General features: G+C 42.8%; 7 protein-coding genes across 7 annotated transcripts; 3 read left to right on the plus strand and 4 right to left on the minus strand.

Annotated features, from left to right (window-relative positions):
• Positions 1 to 124: 124 nt before the first annotated feature.
• MONOS_14556 (uncharacterized protein) lies at positions 125 to 6,956 on the minus strand (the record flags this gene model as incomplete). The annotated part of the gene is made up of 10 exons (XM_067867367.1): positions 125 to 3,406; positions 3,555 to 4,357; positions 4,483 to 4,555; positions 4,678 to 5,919; positions 5,975 to 6,088; positions 6,141 to 6,195; positions 6,414 to 6,420; positions 6,651 to 6,786; positions 6,864 to 6,921; positions 6,952 to 6,956. The coding sequence occupies 10 exons, from the start codon at positions 6,954 to 6,956 to the stop codon at positions 125 to 127; spliced, it is 5,775 nt and encodes a 1,924-aa protein (XP_067718711.1).
• Positions 6,957 to 8,740: 1,784 nt separating this feature from the next.
• MONOS_14557 (uncharacterized protein) lies at positions 8,741 to 9,205 on the minus strand (the record flags this gene model as incomplete). Its single annotated transcript, XM_067867368.1, has 1 exon — positions 8,741 to 9,205. The coding sequence occupies one exon, from the start codon at positions 9,203 to 9,205 to the stop codon at positions 8,741 to 8,743; it is 465 nt and encodes a 154-aa protein (XP_067718712.1).
• A 185-nt stretch (positions 9,206 to 9,390) lies between these two features.
• Positions 9,391 to 10,103, minus strand: MONOS_14558 (uncharacterized protein; the record flags this gene model as incomplete). Its single annotated transcript, XM_067867369.1, has 2 exons — positions 9,391 to 9,965; positions 10,064 to 10,103. 2 exons carry the CDS (start codon positions 10,101 to 10,103, stop codon positions 9,391 to 9,393), a joined length of 615 nt encoding a protein of 204 aa, XP_067718713.1.
• A 153-nt stretch (positions 10,104 to 10,256) lies between these two features.
• On the plus strand, positions 10,257 to 10,484 carry MONOS_14559 (uncharacterized protein; the record flags this gene model as incomplete). Its single annotated transcript, XM_067867370.1, has 1 exon — positions 10,257 to 10,484. The coding sequence occupies one exon, from the start codon at positions 10,257 to 10,259 to the stop codon at positions 10,482 to 10,484; it is 228 nt and encodes a 75-aa protein (XP_067718714.1).
• Positions 10,485 to 11,140: 656 nt separating this feature from the next.
• Positions 11,141 to 11,431, plus strand: MONOS_14560 (uncharacterized protein; the record flags this gene model as incomplete). Its single annotated transcript, XM_067867372.1, has 1 exon — positions 11,141 to 11,431. One exon carries the CDS (start codon positions 11,141 to 11,143, stop codon positions 11,429 to 11,431), a length of 291 nt encoding a protein of 96 aa, XP_067718715.1.
• Positions 11,432 to 13,243: 1,812 nt separating this feature from the next.
• On the plus strand, positions 13,244 to 14,123 carry MONOS_14561 (uncharacterized protein; the record flags this gene model as incomplete). The annotated part of the gene is made up of 3 exons (XM_067867373.1): positions 13,244 to 13,252; positions 13,309 to 13,525; positions 13,593 to 14,123. The coding sequence occupies 3 exons, from the start codon at positions 13,244 to 13,246 to the stop codon at positions 13,622 to 13,624; spliced, it is 258 nt and encodes an 85-aa protein (XP_067718716.1). The 3' UTR covers positions 13,625 to 14,123.
• A 2,989-nt stretch (positions 14,124 to 17,112) lies between these two features.
• Positions 17,113 to 17,883, minus strand: MONOS_16724 (uncharacterized protein; the record flags this gene model as incomplete). Its single annotated transcript, XM_067869604.1, has 1 exon — positions 17,113 to 17,883. The coding sequence occupies one exon, from the start codon at positions 17,881 to 17,883 to the stop codon at positions 17,113 to 17,115; it is 771 nt and encodes a 256-aa protein (XP_067718717.1).
• Between the last annotated feature and the right edge of the window lie 6,407 nt (positions 17,884 to 24,290).

The following is a 24,290-nucleotide window of genomic DNA, read 5'->3' on the forward strand; positions in this document are numbered from 1 at the left end:
GAGATTTTGAAATTTTTTCATATTTTCTATTTTTGTATCAAATGAAAATCATAAAAATCAACATTCATAGGAATGTCTTTTGATTTCATAGAAAGAGTCTGGAGTATTGATAATGTTGTATTTCTCAGCGAATTTTAGCTTGGCCTCTAACTGCTTTAACAACTGTTGGGAAATGTGTTCTAAACCACTCAAATTTATCTTCTGTAAGAGGATGAACGCACTGCACTTTAGCTGCTGACCAAAAGGCTCCGACCATTTGCGTTACAGATGAGGAAGAAGGAATAGAATTCGAAGCAGATTGATTCAGCTCGCCCATCTTTTGCTGCTCTGTGATAATTTGGCTCACAACCTGTTGAAGCAAACGCTCCGTTTCCTCGACGCACAGTGCAGAGAGGGCGCACACGCAGTTGCTTCCTGGGTGGATGATGGTGTCGACTTCTCTGTCGCCCACAAAGAGGATCCTCAGGATGCTCCCCTGCAGTGGCACCATCTCCGATGCTGTTGCAATAGCCAGCTGGTGGCGCTGTGCTTTGCGTGGTGTGGAAGGCGGAGGCAGCGCACGAAGCGGCACAAGCAGCAGGGCAAGCGTTTTGGTGGTGTCCAGTGCGATTGCTGCGCTGATGAAGTCTGGCGACGAAGAGGCGTCTGACAGGAGCCGCAGGGCATGGCGCTGGGCGTGCAGTGAAAGATCAGAGAAATGGATGCCATATTCAGGTGAGGAGACAAACGAATGGATCAAACGGACAGCGCGTTGCAGCAGACTGACAATTTGAGTGTTGAAGGTGTTCAAAAGAGGGAGGGTGTATGTGAGCAGAGTCAACGAGACGCGTGTGGAGAAAGTAAGAGGCGAGTGAACGAGAGAGGAAAGGTTTGGAATGTTGCTGAAAAGAGGTGTGCAGCTGACAAGCCCAGCTAAAGAGGAAGGAGCATTTGCAATCTGCAGTGCTTTGTGCTCTGACAGGATCTGTGTGACGAGGGAAGGCACAGGCGGAGATGAGTATGATGACAAAGTGAAGCATTCGGCAGGCAGAATTCCATTCTCTGAGAGGATGCTCGATGACTCCTTCCTTTGCAGCTGAAACTCCACAAGCGAAAGAATGTCTTCCACTTGGCTTGTGATCGGCTCTGCGTTCTTCTGCAGCTGTTGCAGCTGAGATGCACCAAGCGATGAATACGGTGCAGCTAAGCCTGATGCAGCAGACGAGGTTGAAGAAGCTTGCTGCTTGGCTGAATCAATCGATGCATTCAGCGAGTAGATGAGGTTAGACCATGTTTTGATGAGCTGAGTGCCAAACCGTGTGACGATCAGTCTGTCGTGTTTGGAATGGAATGTGTGGTGTGCAGTGACAAACAAGCCGAGTGTTGAGACGCACTCTGCAAGCAGATCTTTGTCCTGCGGAAGAGACTGGATCGGAGCAACAAATGGAATCCACTGCACAAGCGGCAGAAGAAAAGGAGAAGAAGAAACAGAACTTTCTGCTCCTCCAATTCTGATCAGCGCTCCGCTTGCTCCTCCAACAGGGCAAAGAGAGAGACGAGCAGTCGGAGGGACAAATTGTGGGGAGCCAGCAACTGAGCGAAGATGCTGCACAACATCATTCAGCAGTTCAGCAGACGGAACAGCAGCGCCTGTGCCACCTGAATACAATGCGGAAAGATTGGCATTGGGCTGCAGGATGTCAGAGAGGAGCTTCATAAAGACAGGATATGGGAGATCAGAAAGAGAAGGAGCAGAATCTGGCTGGAGGTTTTGTGTCTGTAGAGAGGAATAGAGTGTGGGCGGGACGGGGAGAAGAGACAGTTTCTCGATTAATGTGCAGATGTCGAAGGCAAAGCAAGATGAAGATGAAGGAGTAGAAGAAGATGGTGATGGCGATGACGATGAAGAGCAGCAGTTTTTGAAGAGCTGTGAGGTTGGAGAGTAAATCGAAGGAATCACTGGGCAGCTGCCGACAAGGCAGAGAAACGGGGCAAACAGCGGGGCAAGCATCCGAGTCAAGATTGCCTGGAGGATGGGCTGGTTGCACGCAGCAGCAGCGCCTTTCAAAACAGCCAGCGAAACGCGCAGTGCCATTCGGTGGTTCATTCCTGTGGAAGTCTGCGCGCCAACAGAAAGGCACAACATCTGCACGACTGCGAGTGTGAGGGCCATGTGGGCAGCAGCTGACTGGCTGGACGACTGCAACTGCAGCTGTTGCAGCTGCTGCTGCATCACAGCTGGGTGGAAGAGGCAGCAGGATGAGCCGCCTGAGGGTGGAGAAAAGCGGCAGCTGCAGCAGCCAGTCAGATGCTCGTCGAGCGAGGAAAGGAACTGGGACGGGTCGGAGGCGTTGCAGAGGAGAGAGTCAAGAAGAGAGGAAAGGAGAAGTGAGTTGACAGGAAATGAAGTGATCGCTGGAGGTTGAGGTTGAGTCTGGGACTGCATCAGCTGCTGAGGTGAGGCTGAGGCAGAGGCAGAGGAAGAAGCGGATGAAGAGGCAGATTGTGAATTGGATGGCTGAGAAGGAGGAAGAAAAGAGATCGGCCCAGGAGTCAAAAGGGCTGGACAGTTGAGCTGTTTTGAGGTGAGGTTGCGGTGATGAGTGAGGGAGGCGTATATCAGCTGGGTGAGGTCAGGAAGAGAAGCAAAAGTGAAGAGGGAATGAACACGCACAGCGATCGGCATAACCAGCTCAGATAGCATGTTGAACACAGCACTCAGTGAATTCAACGAAGTCTGCGAAGAAGACAGAAACTGCTGGCTGTTGGTCGAAGAAGGAAGAAATGAAGAAGAAGAAGTTTGCATCATTCCACTTTCGTCCGTCGCCTTCAGCAGCTCTTCAAGAGGCGTACCAGTTGTAGCAGAGATTGAGCCAATGCCGCCTGCCCCGCTTGTCAACTTGGCATTTGCAAGCTGTGCAGCCGCTGCCCATTCCTTTTCAGCCGAATTGGGAGTTTCTCCGAGGCCGAGGGTGGAAGGAATGAAGATGCTGATCAGCTGTGACTTGTTCTCCAGCGAGATCGAATGGAAAATGGACTCGTATCGCATCGACTGCGGAGTCATTGCAGATGCCCCAGCAGCCAGCGACTGCGAGAGATTTGTTGCTGGCAGTGAAAAGAGTGAGTCTTTTGAGTGTTCTGAGAGATCGAACTCGAGCTGCTTGTTGGACAGGCCTGCCCGCAGCGTCGCTTTTGCCCAGCCCCACCAGCCGTCGCCGCAGTGGTGCACGACTGCCCATCTCAGCAGCGGGTGAGAGCTGACGAGAGAAAGAACAGCAAGGACAGAGGAAACAAAGCGGTCGTCGGTTGAGAAAGTGCTGAGAGACAGCAGAACAGAACGAAGAAGAGATGAAAGAAGAGAGATGGATGAGGGAGAAGATGGTGAATAGCGAGAAGCAAGCACAGAAATCTGTTGAGGGAATGTTCCCTGTGAATATGGCAGTTAATTGACAATAAATATGAAAGAAATGATTGCAAAAATAGAAAGCATTCACAAGTTAGTAAAAAAAGAGAATTAATTAATTTAATATAAATTAATAAAATAAAATAAATTCTAAAAAGAAATTAAGTCAAACCGCAAGAGATGAATAAAGCGAAGTGTCTATCATCACATATGAATGCATCCATCTTCCGATGCAGCAGAACAAGGCGCCGAGTAGCTGAGGCGGCAGAAACATTCTCAAAAGATCGCTCGCTCCTTCTATTTGTGAGACGCTCTGTTCTTGTGACTGTTCAATCAACGCAACAGCATAGCCCAAGCAGGCAAGCACCCCGTCCATACACACTTGCACGATGTCTGTCATCGGCTCAGGTGAAGGAGCACCCATCCCAGTTGAGGGAAGAGGAAGAAGCCCTCCTCCACCTCCTCCGCTGCCTCCACCAGGCGTCATTTGCGGCTGAGTGGCGAATGGCGAAGACAACGACTGGTCAAAAGACGGGAGGATGCTCATAATGGCACCAGGAATCAGCGGAGTTTCACCTTCTTCATTGTCTGCGATGACCCACCCGACAGCATGGACAGCCCAACGCAGCTGCTGTGCGACTGATTGGAGTGCAGATGCCTGTGCAGATATGTTTGACTGCCCAGAGACAGCGTTTTTCCATTCAGAGAGAAGATGCTTCAGCCGCTCAGCCAGCACTGAAAGCGTGCGGAAGGGTGTTAATCTCCCCAGCGAGGCGATTAAAAGGAGCTGGTCTTCGTCGGAAGACGAGAGTGGATAGGAAAGAGAAGACGAAGAGGCATCGAAGACTGTTGAATTAGTAGGATTTGAGGAGTCTGGCGAAGAAGAGCTGTTTATAAATGGGCGAAGGGCAACATATGAATCAAATATCTGAAGTGTATACTCATCCAATTCATTGCAATACAAAGGATCAGATGCTGAAAAGTTGTTAGTTTGTATTAAAATTGTGGCAAAAAATTTTTGATAAATGAAATAAATTATTCAAAAAAAATTAATTTTTTTTTCATTTTAAATAAAAAATAAGTAAAAAAGATAAACAAACTAATTGCATTCCATGCTTCAAGATAGCAGTCAAATGTTTCCATTTCCCATGTTTCTTGGAGAGGATACGAAGGCTGACACGAAAGATGTTGTTGATGTTGTTGATAAAAATGAAAATAAAAGGTAAATTAATAAATATATAAAAATATGACAAAGAAATGAATTCAGAAAAAAATTGATATTATTTCAAACAGACCTGCAGAGAATATGCAGTAAACAGAAGCATCTTATCCCAAACCGCTGCTGATGGAGGGATAAAAAGCATGACGCGCAACTTGAAGTTCAGAACAAGTGTGCACATCACAAAAGACAACGAGCAGAAGCTTTCATTCAGCTCCTCCAGAAAAGAGATCGAGTCTTCAGAAAGATGCGACGAGGGAGTTGCAGCCTGAACGATCTGTTTGATCTGAGCGATTAGAAAGTCTAGCATTTTCGTGCATCCGTCGAAAAGCGCAACGCCAAAGTCCTTTGAGCAAACAGAAAGAGGATTCTGCATCGAAAGCGTGTGCACCAGCGGCGAGGAGGACGGAGGATAGCAAATCAGAGACGATGCCTGGGAGCTCGCAGACGCAGCGACAGAAAGCGGAAATGCGGGAGAACTGGCACTGACCTGCGACAATGCAGTTATGAGCTGAAGTGTGGGCTTTCCAAGAGTCGGGTGAGAGTGTATGAGAGAATAAAGAGAAAATATCATTTGTACTCGTTGGGCCGTAATTTCAGATCCCCATTCAGCTGGAAATGGATTAACTTTGATATTGCATAAAGAAGATGCTGTTGATTTTGATCTTTCATTTTCACTTTTTTGATTGTCTTCTTTATTTGTTTCACAACCCATTGAGGAAAAATCCCAATTCAAGATCTGATTGCAGAGTTCGATATTCTTTTGAAGTAGTAAAACTTTCTCCTTTGAAAGAGAGTTTAGGAGATGCGCAGGAGATAACGTTTTCGCTGATTGACCTGAGCTTTCGTTTGTTCCCGATGAAATAAATGAAAAAAATTGATCAATAGCCTTGAAAGAGTGTCTCAAAATTGGAAGAAGCATTTGAGACTGAAATGATTGCCTGCAATGATCATGAAAATCAATTGGAAGCCCAAGTTCTGATGAAGGAGTTGAAAATTCTGAAACAATCATTTCAAATAAAGAAATTCCAATATATTGTTTCATTGGATCAGAATTTTCACAAAAATCGAGGATTTGAGCAAAAAAGGAAGCATTTTCTTGATTTGTTGCAAGATTAGAAGCTTTTGCAACTGATGGAACCTCGTCAAACCATCCTCTTTTTGTTATCAAAACGGAAATGGAGAGATACTTTGTTCTCAAATGGAACTGATTTGATGCATCGCAAGCTAAATCAATAAATTTTTTTCTCATTAAAACTTTTTCAGGCCATGTAATGGATTTCCATTCGCGAAATAGCGATGTTTTGAAAGCATTTGCCTATTAACGCAAAAATTGAAAGAATTTTTGATAAAAAATTCAACTATTCGCAAACAGAATGAAACTTAGCGTCAGGTGTTTTAACATTTTCAGCTAAAAACAAAGTAATGGAAACAGGACATTTTGCTGCGTCGATTAAAACTTTCTCTGCGTCTGAAGAATTTGTTGACTTTAAAATGATTATCAAAAACATAAATGATTTAATGCAAAAGAATTCAAACTTGAAAGTTTATTGCAGCAATTTCAAACGCTTCTAATATTTGTTTTGGTTCCATTCTATTTTTGAAAAAAACAAAAAAAAGTTGTATAATATTTTTTTTAAGAAAAAAAATATTTCTATCTTTTCAAATAATGCTTTAAAAGTATATTTAAAAGTGAACAAAGTTTTATAAAAAACATGATGAAAGATTATTCACTTTTTTTAATTTTTTTGCATGAAGTCGAAACTGAAATAAAAACTTATTTTTTTATTTCTATGTGGTTTGTGTTAAAACTTTTCTTCTCATATGTTTTTAGAGAGATAAGCTTGAACAAATAAGCAAATAATAAATATAGCGAAAATTCAAAAATCAGAATAATATTAGGTGTTTCATGTTTGAAAAGTGTTATGTGTTAATATGTGTCAGAATAACGAATTATTATTGAGAAATATCAAAAGGCAACAAGAAAATTTTCGTTTGAATGATTCGTTGTGAAAAATTAATCATCGACATACTATGAAGCATCCAAACCATCCCCAGCACTTAATTCATCATCCTCCTCTTTTCTTTCCTCATTAACTCCAAGAATGTCATCTGCATCTTGAACTTCTTCGTCCATTTCTTCGATTTCTTTTTGATCGGAAATAATAATGTGCTGATTTACCCACTGAAATTTTATTAATTCAGAATAAATATTTTCGAAATTAATGTGTGAATTGCGTTGAACAAGCAACAATGATAAACAATCTGCAATAAATGTTTTTTTTTTCCGCCATGCTGAGGGTAAAGCCCTCTCAAATGACTTAAGAGACATTCCACAGTATATGTGCACGCCATTGTTATTGGATCAACAAAGTTTCTCTTGTGACAAACAGTCAAGTGTGTGTATCCACATTCTCCGAGGCAAGAATAACTTTTCCGTTCATCGCTGAAGATCGCAATCCCTTGGAGAATCCATTTTTTTATTATCGGAATTATTGTTTCTTTTAAATGAATGGGTACCATCATTACAAAATTCCTCCCTGCATCTCCACCTTCTTCTCTTTCTTCTGCACCGAATATTCACAAAAGTTCCTTTTTTCTTCCTCTCACATATTTTCTCCTCCTCCACACTTCCTCGTCGATTTCCACTACTTTTCCAAGCCCTTCAAAATTTTCCATCGAGTGATTCCAAATCCTTGTGCAAACTACTCTTATGACACTTTTCCAATATCCAATTGTGTAGTAAGACACATCTGTCAACATTTTAATATGCTTTGTAGCTTATCCAATCCAGCTGAATAAAATAACAATCATTATTTTGTGAAATGGCAATTTGCTTTCGCTGAATACAGTTCCTTGCAAAACTGATTGTTTTTTCTGCAAGATGAGCAATGGAAATATCGAAATTTAATTCGTTCGTGTATATTTTCAAATCTTTCCTGCATTTTGAGCATTTTTTCGATTTATTCGAAAAAACTTTTTCAAAAAACCACTTCCAGGCTCTTGCAGTATCAAGAAATATATTGTACAAAGCAGCAACAGAAATTTTATTTTCTATAGCTTCAGTTAAATGCATCACAAGAAAGATTAAAACCTAAAAACATGTGAAAAACTATCATTTAAAAAATTAATATTATTGCATATGAAAAACAAATTGTTTCAACGAAAAACAATTTCAAAAACAACCAATGTTTTCTCAATTGAATTTTGAAGAATTAATTATCAAAAGAAAATTTCAACTATATTCACAAAATACCAACAAATACATGAGCAATATTATCATATTTAATAATCAACATCATTGTTTGATTGCATGTTGTTTTCATCATTCAAAAAGCTTTAAATGCATATAATTGTTCATTATTAAAAAGAGAAAAAAGAAAAATGAACTAAATTTTTTTTTCACCAAGATATAGTTCACAATTTAAATTTCATTGAATGCGAAGTTTTATTTTTCATCTGTTAATTTGGAAAAAAAGTGATTTTTATTTGAAATAACACATCAACATAAATTTTTTATTCTTCATTAATTATTATTTATTTTTTTTTTCAGAAGTGGGTGATTTTTTTTGAAATCATAAAAAAAGATCAAAAATAGAAAAAATAAAATCTATTGTGGTATTTTTTGATCAAAGAGTTAAATTTATTTTTCATGAATATTTAGCTATTATTTCTGTCATATATATTTGTTTTATTTGTTCATATGAAAAAAAGCATACCTTTTTAATGTTTTTAATGATAAAGAATTATTTGATCCAGCTTTCAAAAAAAATGTGAAAAATAAAAAATAAAACTGCAAAAGGAAAATGCCAAGTTTCTCAACTTGCAAAACTATCCTAATAAATAAAAAATACTTTGAAAGGCTTTATTGAAACGGTTTGTTAAAAAGATTGTTTCAATAAATAGATTTAACAACTTTAAACCTATTAAAGCAATTGGTTTTCTTCACTTCATCTTTTTCTTCAACTGAAATATCATCACAAAACATCAGTCCTTTCTTTTCGATTCGGTTTCTTCATCAAACGTTGAATGAAATACAATGAAATCGATAATCAATGAATAAAACTAATTCGAACTCGTCTTTTCTCTCTTTATTCTTCTCATCACTTGTCCTTCCAGCTTCCTTTTTCATCCTCTCCTCATCTTCGTTCCATTTCTACTCCGCTTCTTAAACATTCTCCTCTTGAAAATGTCTCAGAAGTGGCTTGATTCCTCTCCAGCACTTTCTGTGTCATTCTTCTCGTTGTATTCCTCGATAACTCCAATTGCTTGTTAATCTCCTCTTGAAACAAATTTGCCTTCACACTCAGTTCATTGACCGCTGTGTGAGCGATCAGGTGAGAAAAGGAGGAGGAGGAGGAGGAAGTGGAAGAGGAGGAAGAGGAAGAGAACGATGAAGGAGAAGCAGTAGTTGTTGAAGTAGAAGTAGAAGAAGAACGAAAATCCTTCGAAACCAATTTATTCAAATCCTCCATGGCCATTTTCGACTCCAATTCCAAAGGCAGTGCATATGACTTCTCATCTGAAGACATCAGCTTCCTCTTCGCATTCGCACTTGTCTTTCTGGCACTGGCTATTCTGTTTGAAGCAGCCACAATCGACATCTGGCCGAGCGGTTCAAGTGGATCGAGCGGGCAAAGAAGATGAAGCGCCTACGACAGGAATGATTGGTCGGAAACGGATGCAGCGACGGATGTGGCAGCAGCGGAGTGGGTTTCAAGCAGTGTGGAGCTGGTGGAGAAGGAAGGGGAAGCTGCATGGGAACTATCTGGAATCAATTTTCGGGGGCTTAGGGCAGGCGAAAAGGAGAGGAAAGGCGGAAGCTGAGGTTCTCACAAGGAATGGTTGCTCTGATTTTCTGGAGGCATGCTCGATGCGTCTGAAGGGAATAGAGGAAGTGCCCCATCGAAGTCGGATTTGAGGCGAGCGGAGTCAGAAAGCTGTCCGGCAGTGAGGTAAGATGGCATAAACAGTGTGGGGGAGTCCAATCTTGACAAGTAGCTGAGCACATCAGAAACCGCATCGTCGTCACGCAGCCTCGCCGATTGTTCGCGGACGACTGAGTCGTAAAAGGCATCATATGCAAATCTTGTGTTGACTGCTTCACTCCCACTTTTGGTTTGTCCGAGCGGGAGACCAGCCAGGCAGCCTCAAATTCTGCAGTGGTGATGGCGGCTGAACGGCTGCGCTCGAGATAGCTGTGGCTGATGACGTCGGCGGGGGTGGGGCGGTGTGCGGAGGGCATGCGGGTGGCGAGGGGTGTTGAAGAAGAAGAGGAGGAGGAAGAGGAAGAAGAGGAAGAAGAGGAAGAAGAAGAAGAAGAAGAAGATGATGATGATGAGGATGAAGCAATCTGAGTTGTGTCTTATGTTGCAAAGATGTTATCATTCAATGCAGATGCAGCATCAAACGAAGACAACGTCTTTTCTGGTGACATTAGTGCAAGTTGGGGCAGTCCAAACACTTCCACAGCTCCCAGAAGATCCAGAACGCTCTCTCCATTTGCGTGTCTGTGATGACACAATAAAAATGTGGAGCCAGCAATTGCCGCAGTCATCAGAGAAGGTGTGAGTGCTTCGTTAATCGGAGGGGAGGGAGCAGAAATCAACGCAACGGCTGCAGCGTGGGGTATTTCGAGCTCTGATTCAGAGGCAGATGCAGACGCAGATCCCTGAGAAGAAGAGAGAGAAGGAGATGAAGAAGGGGAAGAGAAAGAAGAAGAAGAAGAAGAAGAAGAAGAAGAAGAAGAAGAAGAAGAAGAAGAAGAAGAAGAAGAAGAAGAAGAAGAAGAAGAAGAAGAAGAACTTTTGGAGATGGAGGAAGGAGAAGAAGAAGAGGAAGAGGAAGAAGAGGAAGAGGAAGAAGAGGAAGAGGAAGAAGTAAGAGGAGGATGAGGAAGAAGAAGAAAGAAGAAAAAGAAGAAGAAAATGATGATGATAAAGGAATAATAGAAAAATAAGTTCACTTGCGCTGAATGGATTGCTTTGTTTGCATCAGATAGGATGTCGAGAGGAGGAGGGATTGACATCACTTGTGGAGGTGGATGTGGATGCTGAGGGATTTCTAGCGTGCCAGTTAATGAATCAGGTGAAGAAGAAAAGATAAAGAAAAAATGATGAATAAACAAGAATAAAAGCAAGATTAAGAACAAGATTTAGAAGTTGAAATAAAAGAGGAAGATGATGAAGTGGAAGACGAAGAAGTTGAGAAAAAAGATGATGCGTTTGCAGATGAAAATGCTGAGAAAGAATATAGCGTTTTAATGATTTGCTACTGAATCCTTCTTTGATTACTGAATTCAGGCAGAAAGTCAAGCAAATTGTGATCAGTATCTTCACAGGCTTATTATTCTCTTTTGTTGATTTCATCTTCTCTTTTGAAAGTTATTAATTAAAGTGTTTTCCTCTCTCTCCTCTTTCTCATCCTTCTTCTCCCCCTTCCCTTCCTTCTCACCATCAGCCCGAATCCCCTAGCTAGCCACATACGCTGCATAGTTCAGAAGGATGCTCTGTGGCTCAAACATATCCCTCGTTGCTGATATGGTGCTGCTTGTAAACACGCCTGCATCGCCCAATCTGCTTTTCCCGAGAATAGCACATGTGATAGGCAGTGAGAAGGAAGAAATGGAAAAAGAAGGAGAGGAAGAAGGAAATGACATGTTCGATGTGCAGAAGGACTTCTGTATTAGCGAAGAGGAGTCCGCGGTGGGAGATGATGGAGTGAATGACTTTGGTGGATTTCCCACAACAACAGAAATGACAAACAATTCAGTGTGTGGCAATGGAGAAAAAGATGGAGTCACAAACGTTGAGGAGGCTGTGGTATTTTGAGAATACAGCCGAGCAGATGAGAGTGTACTGCAGAACGCGAAAAAATGTCTGCTGTTATTCATCTTCATCATCACCTCCTTCTACCCTTCTCCTGTCCCTCGAACTCCTTTCTGTTGTTGCCTGCGCAAGTCTTGAGTCGAAAGTGTAAGCTTTCAATGTGAATATCTCGTTTTTCTCATTCATCTTCGTCTTCGCCTTTGGCTTTTCCCACTGATTCCCTTTCCTCTGCTCTGCACTCAATATGCTTCTGAAATCAACCTTCGTTGCATCTTCCATTTAAATGCTCTCTCTCTCTCTCTCTCTCTCTCTCTCTCTCTCTCTCTCTGCTCCTTGGCAGTATCGCAAAGCGAGAGCATGAGTGCGATATTGCTGTCAGCTCCTTCCCTCCAACCACCATTTCTCTTTCTATGCCCATTCAGCTTATTCTGCACAGCCGGCGCATGTATTTCGTTCGAAACGCTGAAGCAGAGCTGGATAAACTGCAACGGAAAAGGAAAGCTGTTCAAATGCCCATCCAGCGAAGTTACAAAATGCATTGACAGTGAGGATGATACTGTTGGGAGTAGGAAAATTGGATGAAATAATTTTTGGAAGGTGAAATCAAGCCGCTGATTGAACAGCTCACATGCATCTGAAGGTCGACGGTCTGTTCTGACACGAAGTGAAAAGAAATATCACAGAAGAAGAAGGCGAAGAATAAGAAGAAGGCGAGAGGATTGAGAAATGTGAAATCAGTCGAATGATATTTCCAAAGAAAAATATGAGAAGTTCCTGTGACGTTGCTGACTGAATGAAATATTATATTTAACAAGTTGATTATACAAAATGATAATAATCCAAATTGCAATATTTATGACAGATTCATTCAAGCAAAATAATAGAATCACATTCCCTCAAAGTCAATTGACTACCTTTTTGTTAGATCCCTGCATTTCCCTTCGCAAACTGAAAATGATGCTGTTCTGTCGGCTCCAAAAATACAAATGAATCAAATGCCTAATGATGATATCAGGAAAGAAGACGAAGACGAAGACAAAGAGGAAGAAGAATGTGAAGAAGAAAATGTTGAGGAAAATGAGGAATAAGGCAAAGATAATGAGATGATGATGAAAATGAATATTTATGGTGATTGACAATTCCACAAAAATTCAATAAAAATTTCTGAAGAAGAAGTGGGAAGATTCCATGTGAATTTGTTTTCTGAATGAAACATCACATTAAACAAGTTAATTTCGCAACGAGTCAAAAACTCAAATTGCAAATATTTTGGCTGATGTTCTGAAATTTATCAATAAAGCTTGATTTATTCAAATCAGTTGCTTTTCTTTTTGCGATTTCCTCTCCTTTTGCTTCGAAAATAGAAACTGTTAATATTTCTCAAATTCTTTTCCTTTCCATTTTTCCTCTTCCGTTCAGCTCACAAAATCATAAGAAAATATCAATCCCCTCCTTTTCTTTTCTTTCCCATTCTCTTTAATAAAACATTCTTCTTCTCTCATAAAAGTTACCCCCTATTCCATTTGAACATTTCACAATTGTCCTCTTCTTTCCCGCTTTTGCCCTCTTTTCCTTCTCTTCAAAATCCATTTCTCCAATCAACAATAATCACCTTCTTTATCATCTCCAACCACTTCTCTACATATTTTCTACATTTTCCTCTCCAAATCTCCACCCACTCTTCTCCACCCCTTTGTCTCAGAATTTCTTCCATTCAAAAACCCCTCTTGAAATATTAACATTCAAAAAAATACTCAACTCCCACCCCCTGCCACAAATAATCCTCTTCCATCTCTTCTCTGCCCCATATCCCTCATGTGTCTGGTGTTGATGAGATAAACCTCAAATATAGATTTGGATGGTTGAGAATATTATTAAAGGTGATGATCAAGGCTGAAACAGAAAAAGCACCTCTGCACTTCCATCACAATGTGTACGGATTGAGAAGACCTTCCAATGAGATACACAAAGAATTTCGTGGAGATGCATTTCTTGCTGTATTCAACCATTCTGGTGCTGAAATGAAGAGATTGATTTATTTTGGAATGATGATTGCTGTGGAAATGAGTGTGCTTGGCGAAAAACAGTCGAAGAGCAGTTTGGTATTATTTTGTTTTTCTTTATATGAATATTTGCCTTTTGATTGTTTTTGCATTGTTTTCAGGGCAGGAGGTGGAAATGATTGAAAATGAATGAAAGCGGGATAGCTCATTGTTTGGGTTGTCCATCGAGTTGAGAGATAGAATTCATATGGAAAGTGTGTAAGATGAAGAGATTGAGATGGAAATTGGCTGCTAATTTTTCAAGAAGCTAATTGGATTTGAATTGAGAAAGATGGAATTGAAAAAAAGCAAAAATATTTCATATTTCAGAATAGAAAGCAATTAGTGAACTCAAAAGAAGGTAATGATTATTGGAAAGGCTGTTTTGCGAATTGCTTTGCTAAAGCTGTCGAAAATTATTGTTTTCAACAAATGCTTTTATATCTTTAGCATCAATTTCTAAATTTCTTTGCAACAACATCATAAAACAAATTTTTATACAAAATTTGATTGATTATGTATTGTGATTATTGTTTTAATGTTTAAAAAACCAGTAAACTTTTGTTTTGCTCAGTTAATTTAAGTTTCGATATTTTGCGAATAATTTTTTAATGTTTTTTTGAAAATAAGTAATAAAAACAATTGTAAACAAATTAAAACCAGCAAACAAATAAAAATAATAATATATTGAACGATATTTTCGCATAATTTAACAAAAATATTTTCGATTCAACCCCACCCTTAATGAAAATTTTTTCTGATCAAACGTCGGAATTTTTTATGATATCAAAAAAAATCACCCAAGTTACAATTTTCAGATGTGGATATTTTTAATCGGTGGCGACAGTCTGTTTTTCAGTTCTTTCTGAACACAACTTTTTAAACATGTTTTTGCAAGTTGAGTAAATGTTAATAATAGTGGACACTTTCAATAACTGTGGACAGTTGCATTATCTCACAACAGTTGATTGTTTCATAAAGACAATTTGTCAAATAATTCCTTCAATGAATGCAAACTTATAAGTCATTCAGAAATGATAAAAATTGCTCCCATGAATAAAGAAAGAGACATTTTTTTATTCATAGGAGCAATTTTTTCATTTATGAATGACTTATAAGTTTGCATTCATTGAAGGAATAAATGTGTAAATTGATGAAATGCAACTATCAACTGTTGTTGAGACAATGCAACTTTCCACAGTTTTTGAAAGTGTCTTCCATTATTAACACTTGCTATAATTCTTGAAACTGTTTCATGATGAATTTTATTTATATAAAAACAACATTTTCATTTTCTGGTGCATGCCATTGAAAAGTTTAAAGAATTGATTGATAAATATGTTCAAAAAAATAGGTGTTTAGTTGAAGCTGCAAATAAAACAATTGTGCAGTTTCAAAAAGAATTTCCTGAGTTTTTTTCAATTCTTGTTGTTTTTACTACTGCAATTTGCTTATAAAGTCTTGATGAGAAACAATAATTTTTGAAAAATCTTTTTCAGCGAGACTTCTCGGAAAATGATCTTTATTGACCATTCACAAAAAGATCCAAAAAAATTTCACACATATGGGTGATAATTTTTGAAATCAAAACTTTTCTCGAAGTGTTGATTCAGAATAGATATTATTTCTTTGAATAATATATTTTTTTCAAATTTATTATGTGCAATAAATGTAAAATAAATTATGCAAAAGAGAAAATTCATAAAAAAAACTATCTATTAATAAAATTGTATCATCCAAGCTTTCATTTGGGTGATTATTTTTGATATCAAATTTTTTCTTAAAAAAATGTCCGTTCGAAAATTTCACTTGAATATTAACAAAAGAACACTGAAAAGTGAAAATGATTATAAAATACATCTTCGTCTTTTTTCAACAAAAACATTTGTTTTTAAAGTAGTTGAGATAATTATTCAATATGAATTCAAAATTACTTCCCAAAGGAAAACAATTTTTGAAAAAACTACTCACCGAAAAAAGTTATGATTTCAAAAATTATCACCCATAGGGTTACACTTTAACCTCTGACCCTTTTTTAACCACCACCTTTTTTTTTGTGGAGCTGGCTACGGCTTAATACAAGCTTGTAGCCAACAAAAACTAACTAGAAATGTTTATTTTAATAAATTTAACTTTTACAGAAAAAATTTTTTAACGAAAATTTTTTAACTTTGAGATCTCGGTATTTTTTAATTTTATTTTTTGATCATTGAATTGATGGTCTTTCCATGAATATAACATTCTGGAAGTTTTAAGCTACACCGTCATTACACATCTTATCCTTTTTATTGGTTTTATAACTTTTCACATTTCACACGTTTTTTTTTCATCTGTTTTCTCATTTCATCGACTTACCGAACAAATGAAAATATAAATTGTATTAAAACAATTTCTCAAATTTTATTAGCTGTATCTCATTTTAAAATCATTATATTGTTGCACACTCACATAATAATTTGCTGAAAAAATGTTACTGGTTGGGAAAATCAAAACTACCGAAATTGATGTTTTTCATTTTTCTATTCAAAATCAAATTAGCAAAGCTTTTTTGTATATCTTCATAATTATCATTTTAACATATATTAAGGACAACATAAAAAAATTTGCAAAAATTCATCATTCTTTAAAAAATATCATTTTTTCGAAAAGTCGATGAAATGAGAAAACAGATGAAAAAAAAACGTGTGAAATGTGAAAAGTTATAAAACCAATAAAAAGGATAAGATGTGTAATGACGGTGTAGCTTAAAACTTCCAGAATGTTATATTCATGGAAAGACCATCAATTCAATGATCAAAAAATAAAATTAAAAAATACCGAGATCTCAAAGTTAAAAAATTTTCGTTAAAAAATTTTTTCTGTAAAAGTTAAATTTATTAAAATAAACATTTCTAGTTAGTTTTTGTTGGCTACAAGCTTGTATTAAGCCGTAGCCAGCTCCACAAAAAAAAAGGTGGTGGTTAAAAAAGGGTCAGAGGTTAAAGTGTAACCCTATATGAAATAGAAAAAGAATGATGTAAAAAGGAATAACACACATTTGGACTTTTTCATACATAACATGCAGTTATTAAAGATAAAGAAAGCTATTTAATGGAGAAATTTAATTTGCTGATTGTCGATTTTGATAAAAAATAATTAAATCATATTCAAGAATTAAGATTATCATATGCATTAAAACTGTAATCTAGTGAATGAAAGACAAAACCTTATTTTCATGAATGCATGTATTTGCAGAGCATTCAATGCACAAAAATGATTTTTTTAATAAATCAAGGATAAAACAAAATTGCATAAAAAATTCTCTTTATAATAAAAAGTGTTTGTTACTGATAAAAACGAATGAAATATTTTGTAATTCAAATTCATGTTCATTAAATCAAAGAAAAAGAAAAAAAAAAGATTGATTCAATGATTGTTTTGATACGTTGTTGTCAAACTGAACATGATTGTGAGATATCTTTGCATATGTTTTTGAAAAATGATATTGACAAATAATAATAAAAGTTATTCAACATTTTCTATTAGATCAAATAAAACATATTTCAAAAGTGTAAGCAATACGCCAATGATCACATTTTGCCTTGTTGTCCAAATTGGCTTTGTCTTTTCGGAACAAACAAAACACCTCAACTTGTTTCTTTCTCAGAATGAAAATGGAAGTGATAGGGCATTTGGAATTGGAGTGATGCAATCCCAAAAAGGCAACAGACAATTTCCACTGTCTGAAAGCAACCGTTCCCGCATCCAATCCAACAGCTGCACTTTCCATCCTGACATGCACCAGGTCATCTTTGATTCAATCAATTCCACTCTCTGTTTGAGGGATGTGCAAGTTACGGTGATTGAAAACACACACATTGCCCAGCTTGATGAGCTTTCGATGTGTTCATTTTGTGCTTGTGTGATTGATGTTTTGCATTTGGATGTTCCTCTGTTCGATGTGAAGGGTGGGCTGCTGGAGATGAAGAACTGCTCGCTGCAGCCATTTGGCTTGGCACAATGGCAGATGGGGTCGCTGTGCTCATGTGAAGAAGGAAGTTGCCTGTTTCTGGGTTGCACTTCATTTTCATCGTTTTGTGTGGCAGGCAGCAAGCCGCTGATTGGGTCGTGCAGATGCGAATGGGTGAGGCTTGACAACTGCCATTTCAGAAACATCACATGGAAAGCGAGGCGTGATGAGCAAGGGACAAGGAGAGAGTGTGGGGGCAAAAGCACAACTGCTTGTGGATGCAGTTTTGAAGAGGTGTGGAACCCGATCAATGGAGGCATTCTGGCAGACTTCAATGCTGGTGGCTCGACAAGTGTTTTCAACTCGACATTCTTCAGATGCAAACAGAAATACAGTGAAGGAAAAAAGGAAAGGATTACAAACAACGAAACAGTGAGTTTTGAAAATGTCGAATGGAACTCCATCAAAACAGGTGAAAATGCTGGAGCTCTGTTTATTCAAAATGCAAATAATGTTTCAATCAAATCCTGTTTGTTTTATCAATGTTCTGGGTGGCACGGAGGTGGTTTGTACATCTCATACTGTTCAAATATTATTATTGAAAACAATGCTTTCGATTATTGTTCTTCAAATCCAAGCTGGGGAGGAGGGTTGTTTGTTTTCACTCAGAATATAAATTCGTTCCTTTTTATTTCAAAATGCAAATATGAAAGCTGTGAAGCAAATGCCTGCGGAGGAGGAATTTGCTTATGCAAATCAATTCCGAATTTAGAAATCAATAATTGCTCATTTGCAAGTTGCATTGGAAAAATTGGCGGTGGTGTGTTGATGGTTGGGGAAAATGTCAATTCAAATATTCATGAAACAATATTTCGAGGGTGTTCCACTCAGACAAACATTGGAGGAGGTGGTGTGATCCTTCGAAATTATATGAACAAATCAGCGAGCTGCTCAGTTGATGTTGAATTTTGTTTTTTTGAGAGCAATTCAGGAAACAATGGGGATTTGAGTGTGAGAGGATGCGATGTGTATGGGTCATCAGATTGGAATGGGTTTGTGAAAGAGGGAGACTTCAGACACTGTGTGTCTGTGAGTGAGGGAGCAGTGAAGCTGTATCTGTCAGATCTGGGAGACAAGAGCAAGTGGCTGGAGCCGTGCCACAACCCGATTGTGGTGAGCAGCAGCACAGGGACAGACCATGTGACATGTGGGCACGGGAGGGATGAAGGGTCATATGCGAAGTGCAGGACAATAGGGTTCACGGTTGGGGTGGTGAGAGGAGACGGCGAGACAGTGGGGAATGTGTCTGTTGAAGAAGGGGAGTATTATGAGGAGGGGATGAGGATCGAAGGGAAGAGGCTGAGGATTGGGAGTGCATCAGCAGAGAGGAAAGGAGTGGTGCACACGAGGGACTGCAGGGGGTGGCTGTTCTGGGTTGGGAATGGGTGGCTGGGGCTGCTGGACCTGGCGATTGTGGATGATGCGGCAGAGGGGTCGAGCAGTGGAGTGTGCTGTGTGAGCGGGGCCAGTGGGCAGCTGGAAGTGAGTGGATGCGAGATCAGCGGTGGTGTGGCAGGAAGAGTGGCGAAGGAGTGTGTGATGGAGATCTTGGAGGGGGAGGCGGCGCTGAGGAACAGCTCGATGAGCGATCTGCAGATGGACGGGAAATGTGCGGTGTGGGTGAACCATGCGAGGCAGATGAGGATGGAGGAGGTGAACATGACGTCGATGGGGAGGGTGTCAGGGAGCGGGGCGGTGGTGGAAGGGGTGCTGTCTGGGGGTGGGGAGATGGGTGTGTCGGGGGTTGTGGTGGAAGACTGCAGCGCCATGTGTGGGAATGGAGGCTGGATGAGTGTGGAGGTGGAGGAAGGGAGCAGACTTGTGGTTGGGGAGGGAGAAACACAAACAAGGCTGACCAGATGCCGAGCAGAGAGAGGGGATGGGAGTGAGTGCGCAAACACTGGCACAGATGCAGGCACAGGGCGAGGGGGAGGGATCCACATGTGTGTGGCAGGCGTGAAGGCAGAATATGGGTTCAAGAATGTGGAGTTTGTGGGGAATGAAGCAGCACATGGAAAGGATGTGTTTGTGGTGTCGCCGTTGCTGGGGGAGTGTGTGACGCGAGAGCGATTTGGATTCTTCAGTGTGGCGAATCCGTTTGGAGAGGAGTGTGCAGAAGGGGTTGACACGAGGTGGGGGTCGGTGGTGATCCCGCTGGTGTATTATCTGAAGGAGCGGGAAGGGAAGGTGAGTGTGGGGAACAATGGGCATGATGTGCCGGCGTGTGGGTTTTACGAGTATGAGTGCCTGAGTGTGGGATACTCGAAGAGGCAGGCGAAGAGCAGGTGGGATGTGAGGGTGAAAGGGCGATACGACTTTGTTGAGAGCGTGAGGGTTGCGCCAGGGGAAGAGCTGATGATTGGGGGAGTGGAGGGTGAGGAGTGTGGGATGGTGATGAAAGGGGACGGGAGCGGGGGCAATGGGATGGTTGAAGTGAGTGGGACAGGAGTGGTGGCGATGGTGGAGCTGGTGATGGAAGAGAGGCTGAAGGGGGATGAGTGGTGTGTGTTCCATGTGGAGGGGAGTGGAGATCTGTCGGTGGATGAGTGCAGAGTGTGTGGAGATGTGTCAGTGGAGAAGGTGGGGTATGGGGTGTTCTGTGTGAGTGGAGGGGGTGTGACAGTGACGAATGTGGCGCTGGATGGGCTGGGGTTCACAGAGCGAGGGTTTGTGGAGGTGAGTGGGGAGACAGCGGAAGGGACGATTGTGGGGCTGAATGTGACGGGTGGGGCAGGGAGCAGAAAGGGGGTGATTGTGAGCAAAGGGGCGAAGAAGATGGAGGTGAAGAAGATGAATGCGAGCGGGGTGTGTGTGAGGGAAGGGAGCGGGGCAGTGATGGAAGCAGTTGTGAAGGATGGGTGCAGGCTGACAGTGGATGGGGGTGTGTTGGAAGGGTGTGTGAGAAAGGGGATGGGGGAGGGATGATGGTGGTGATGGAAGGCGGGGGGCGTGTGGAGGTGGGGAAGAGCGAGAGTGTGGGTTTTGAGGGGTGCAGTGCACAGAGGAAGGACGGGGCAGGAGGACATGGAGGAGGGATGATGATGAGAATAGAAGGGTCGGATGGAGACTTCAAGCTGGAGAGACTGAGGTTCAGCGGGTGCCAGGCGAGTGTTGGGGGAAGGAATGTGTTTGTGTGTGGGGAAGACTTTTCGCGGGAGATCAAGAGAGCAAAGTTTGGGTTTGTGGAATCGTATGAGAACACAGAGGAGATTGGGGGTTATGAAGACGGGGACGAGACATGGGTGGTTCCGGTTGTTCTGTACTTGCGGGATGCCCCAGAGGAAATCCGGGTGGGGGGCGAGAGGAGCAGGGACTTTGGCCGATGTGGGTATGAAGGGTTTGAGTGCCAGTCAGTGGACTATGGGGTGGGGCTGTGGGGCAGAGGAGCAGGTGTGAATTGCGTGGTGACATCGCCTTCATGTGTGAAAGGAGAGATGGTTCTGGAAGAAGGAGAATACAGAATACGAGGAATGGGAGTGGGCAGTGAGGTGGAAATGATGCAGAGCGAGGGTGCTGGGGCAGAGGGCACTGTGGAGAGCAGCGCACAAGTGACAATCGAAAAAGTGGTGTTTGTGGCTCCGGCGCAGAAAAAGGCGAAGGATGCGCTGATCCACACGACTGGTGGGGAGATCAACATCCGGTTGTGCTCGGTGGGTGTCTGCAGCGGCGGGAGCAGCGAGCAGAGCAGAGAGCTGAAGCACACGTTCCTGCGCGTCTCGGGTGGCCGGCTGGTGCTGGAGGAGTTCGAGCTCACAGCCATTGCCGCAGCATCGGTGCCAGTTGTTGTTGTTGAGGATTCAGGATGTGGGACGATTGAGCAGTGTCTGTTCAGTGGGGTGGGCAAGGCACATGCTGATGGGCTGATATTGCATGGTGCACAGGGGATGTGCGAAGTGAGCAACACGACGATGTCGGGGCTGTCCCTTTCAGAGGGGTGCGGGATATGTGACCGTGGGGGGAAAAACATGGTTGTGAGGAATTGCACGATGAGCGAGGTGACAACAACAAAGGGGAACGGATGCTGTGTGCGAGGAGTGGTGTCGGGGGGCTGTGCCCTGGAGATGTTTGATGTGCAGGTGGTGGGGTGCTGGACAGAGCGTGGGAATGGCGGAGGAATTCATGTGGAAATGGAGGGAGACGGCTGTGTGCAAGTTGGGAAAGTGGGGAAAGTGGGGATGAAGACATTGTTCGAAGGGTGCTGTGCAAGGGATGGGAATGAGATTGGGGGATATGGAGGCGGGGTGGCGCTGGTCAGCAAGGGGAACCTGTCGTCGTTTGTTGTTGCCGATGTTGTGTTTGGGGTGAACGAAAAGGCAAACCACGCATCGAAAGGCGGGGACAACGTGTTTGTCCGGGGAGAGAATCTGTCGCGGCTGATAACAGACGAGTCGATGCAGTTTGAGTTTGACCGAGAGACGAAGGCCACGTTCAGGGAACTGGAAGGGGAGGAGGTGGGGGAGGGAGGGGAGGTGAGCGCTTTTGTGCCGCTGGCTGTGTTTGTGGTGGAGTTCAGAGGAAGTGTGCATGTTGGGGAGAGAGCGGAGTGGATTATCGGATGTGCGGGCTGGAGGTGTATCCATGCTCGACAATCGGGTATGGGTGCGCGCTGAGGTTTGGGGCAGCACAGGCATCGGTGAGGCTGATGCCCACGTTTGTCTTCAACAGCAAGCTCACGCTGGCTGAGCGGAGCATCGAGTTTGAAGCAGCTGTGGCGGAAGAGGCCATCCAGATAGACACATCTGGGATTGGGGCAGAGGGGTGGTTGGTCGAGACGAGCAGCACCATATCATTCTCGCGAATACACTTCTCGGTGAGTTCTTCAGGTGCCCGTTGCTCGAGTGCGGGGCTGAATCAGCACACCGATGTTGCAGCAGAAAGAGCGGAACACGAAGGGACGCCCAACACAGGTGGCCACAAATGTGTGTTTGTGTGTGCGGGGTCTTCGCTGACAATATGCAGCTGCTCGGTTCGGATGAAAACAGCAGATGCAGTGCTGGATGCACAGCTGATCAGATGTGTTGGGGGCACACTGAGCATCAGCGGGCTGAGCATGAGTTCGGTGACCACAAGAGAGCCGCTTGTGGTGATTGACGGAGATGAGTGTGCAGGGGTGATGGAGGGGCTGGAGATATATGGATCGAAAAACGAAGAAGAAGGAGGAGGAGGCAGCCTGGTGGAGATAAAGCACACAAAGAAGGTGGAGCTGAAGCACTGGAGAATGAGCGGGTGTATGCAGGAGGACAGCAGTGGGCTGAAGATAAGTGGAGGGACGCTGGTTGAGGTGTGGAATGTGACGGTTGAGGAGCTGCAGAGGACGAGGGGGAATGGCGGGGTTGTGGTGTGCATGGTTGGGGAAGGGGAGACAAGGAGAATGCGGAACTGCACGTTCTGGAACAGCAGCTGCGAGGAAAGCGGGTCGAAGGGAGGCGGGGTGTGGGTGAAGACAAGCGGAAGGAGCACGATGATTTTTGAGAAGAACAAGGTGGGGTGGTGCAAGACGCCGGGAGCGAGCGGAGTTGGGGGAGGGGTGTATTTGTGGTTTGGAGGGCTGGAGGCGGTGTACTCGATGAAGGATTTGGAGTTCAGCGAGAACAGTGCGTACCAAGGGCGGGATGTGTATGTGGTGTGCGAAAAGCCGCGGCTGATGATGAATGCGATATACTGGAGCGGGACGGCGTCGAGCGAGGAGAGCAGCGAGGAGCAGAAGCGGCTGTGGGTGGTGGACAAGGAGCCTCACGAATATGTGAGCACAAGCCTGTTTGAGTACTTGTTTGCGAGTGTTGCAGAAATTGTGTTTGTGAACAAGGACGGGTGGAGCGAAAGCGAATGCGGGTTCGAGGACACGCCGTGCAGCAGTGTAGAAACGGGGCTTGGACAGATGGAAGCAGCGCAGTCGATCATCCACATCAAGAAGGAGGCGCCGCTGAACGGGACAGTGAACAGAGGGAGCGAGCCGCTGACGATCCGAGGGAACAGCGAGAAGGGGAAGATGAGCGTTGGGAGCGGAGCGCACCTGGAGGTGACAGAGGGTGTGGCACGAACAACACTGATGCTGTCGAATGTTGTTGTTGCCCTTGGGGAAGGGCTGGCAGAGGCAGAATTGGTGGAGCTGAGGTGCGGGATGGCTGTGGTGATTGACAGCGAGATTGTGGATGAGAGCGCAGCAGGGCAGGGAGGCGGGTGGAGGATCGCGTCGATACATGGGGGAGAGCTGGATATGAGCAGGGTGAACATCGGGAAGATGGATGTGATTGGAGAAGGGGAATTGTTTTTGGTGTGTGGAGGGTCGCTGAAGATGGAGGACAGCTGTGCGAGTGGGGTGTGTGGGAGAGGGAATGGGATGATTGCTGGGAAGGAAGGAAGGATTGTGGAGATGTTGAATGTGAGCATTGCCGAATGCGATTTTGAGAGCGGGCATGTTGCGACAATTTGGAGCGGGATTGGGAATGCAACGATATCAAACTGCACATTCACAGATTGCTCGTCGATGTCGGATGGTGCATGTGTGAGCGGAAAGATAGGAGGGGACATGGAGTTTTGTGTTGAAGAGACGGAAATGAGCGGATGCCGATGCACAAAGGAAGGAGAAGGAAAAGGGGGTGGGATGTTGATGGACATGAGGAGCGGGCGGGTGCAGAAGTATCTGGTGCGGGATGTCAGTTTTGAGGGAAACGATGCATGCTTTGGGAGAAATGTGTTTGTGGAGTGCTTGAGCCTGAACGAGAGTGTCACAGCAGACCGAATGGTGTTGAGGTGGGGCTCAGCGGAAGATGATGGGAACGGATATGTTGGGGCAGACAGCACATTTGAG

Source organism: Monocercomonoides exilis, assembly GCF_001643675.1.
Source record: "Monocercomonoides exilis strain PA203 chromosome Unknown scaffold75-107145, whole genome shotgun sequence".
Classification (NCBI taxonomy): Eukaryota; Preaxostyla; order Oxymonadida; family Polymastigidae; genus Monocercomonoides; species Monocercomonoides exilis.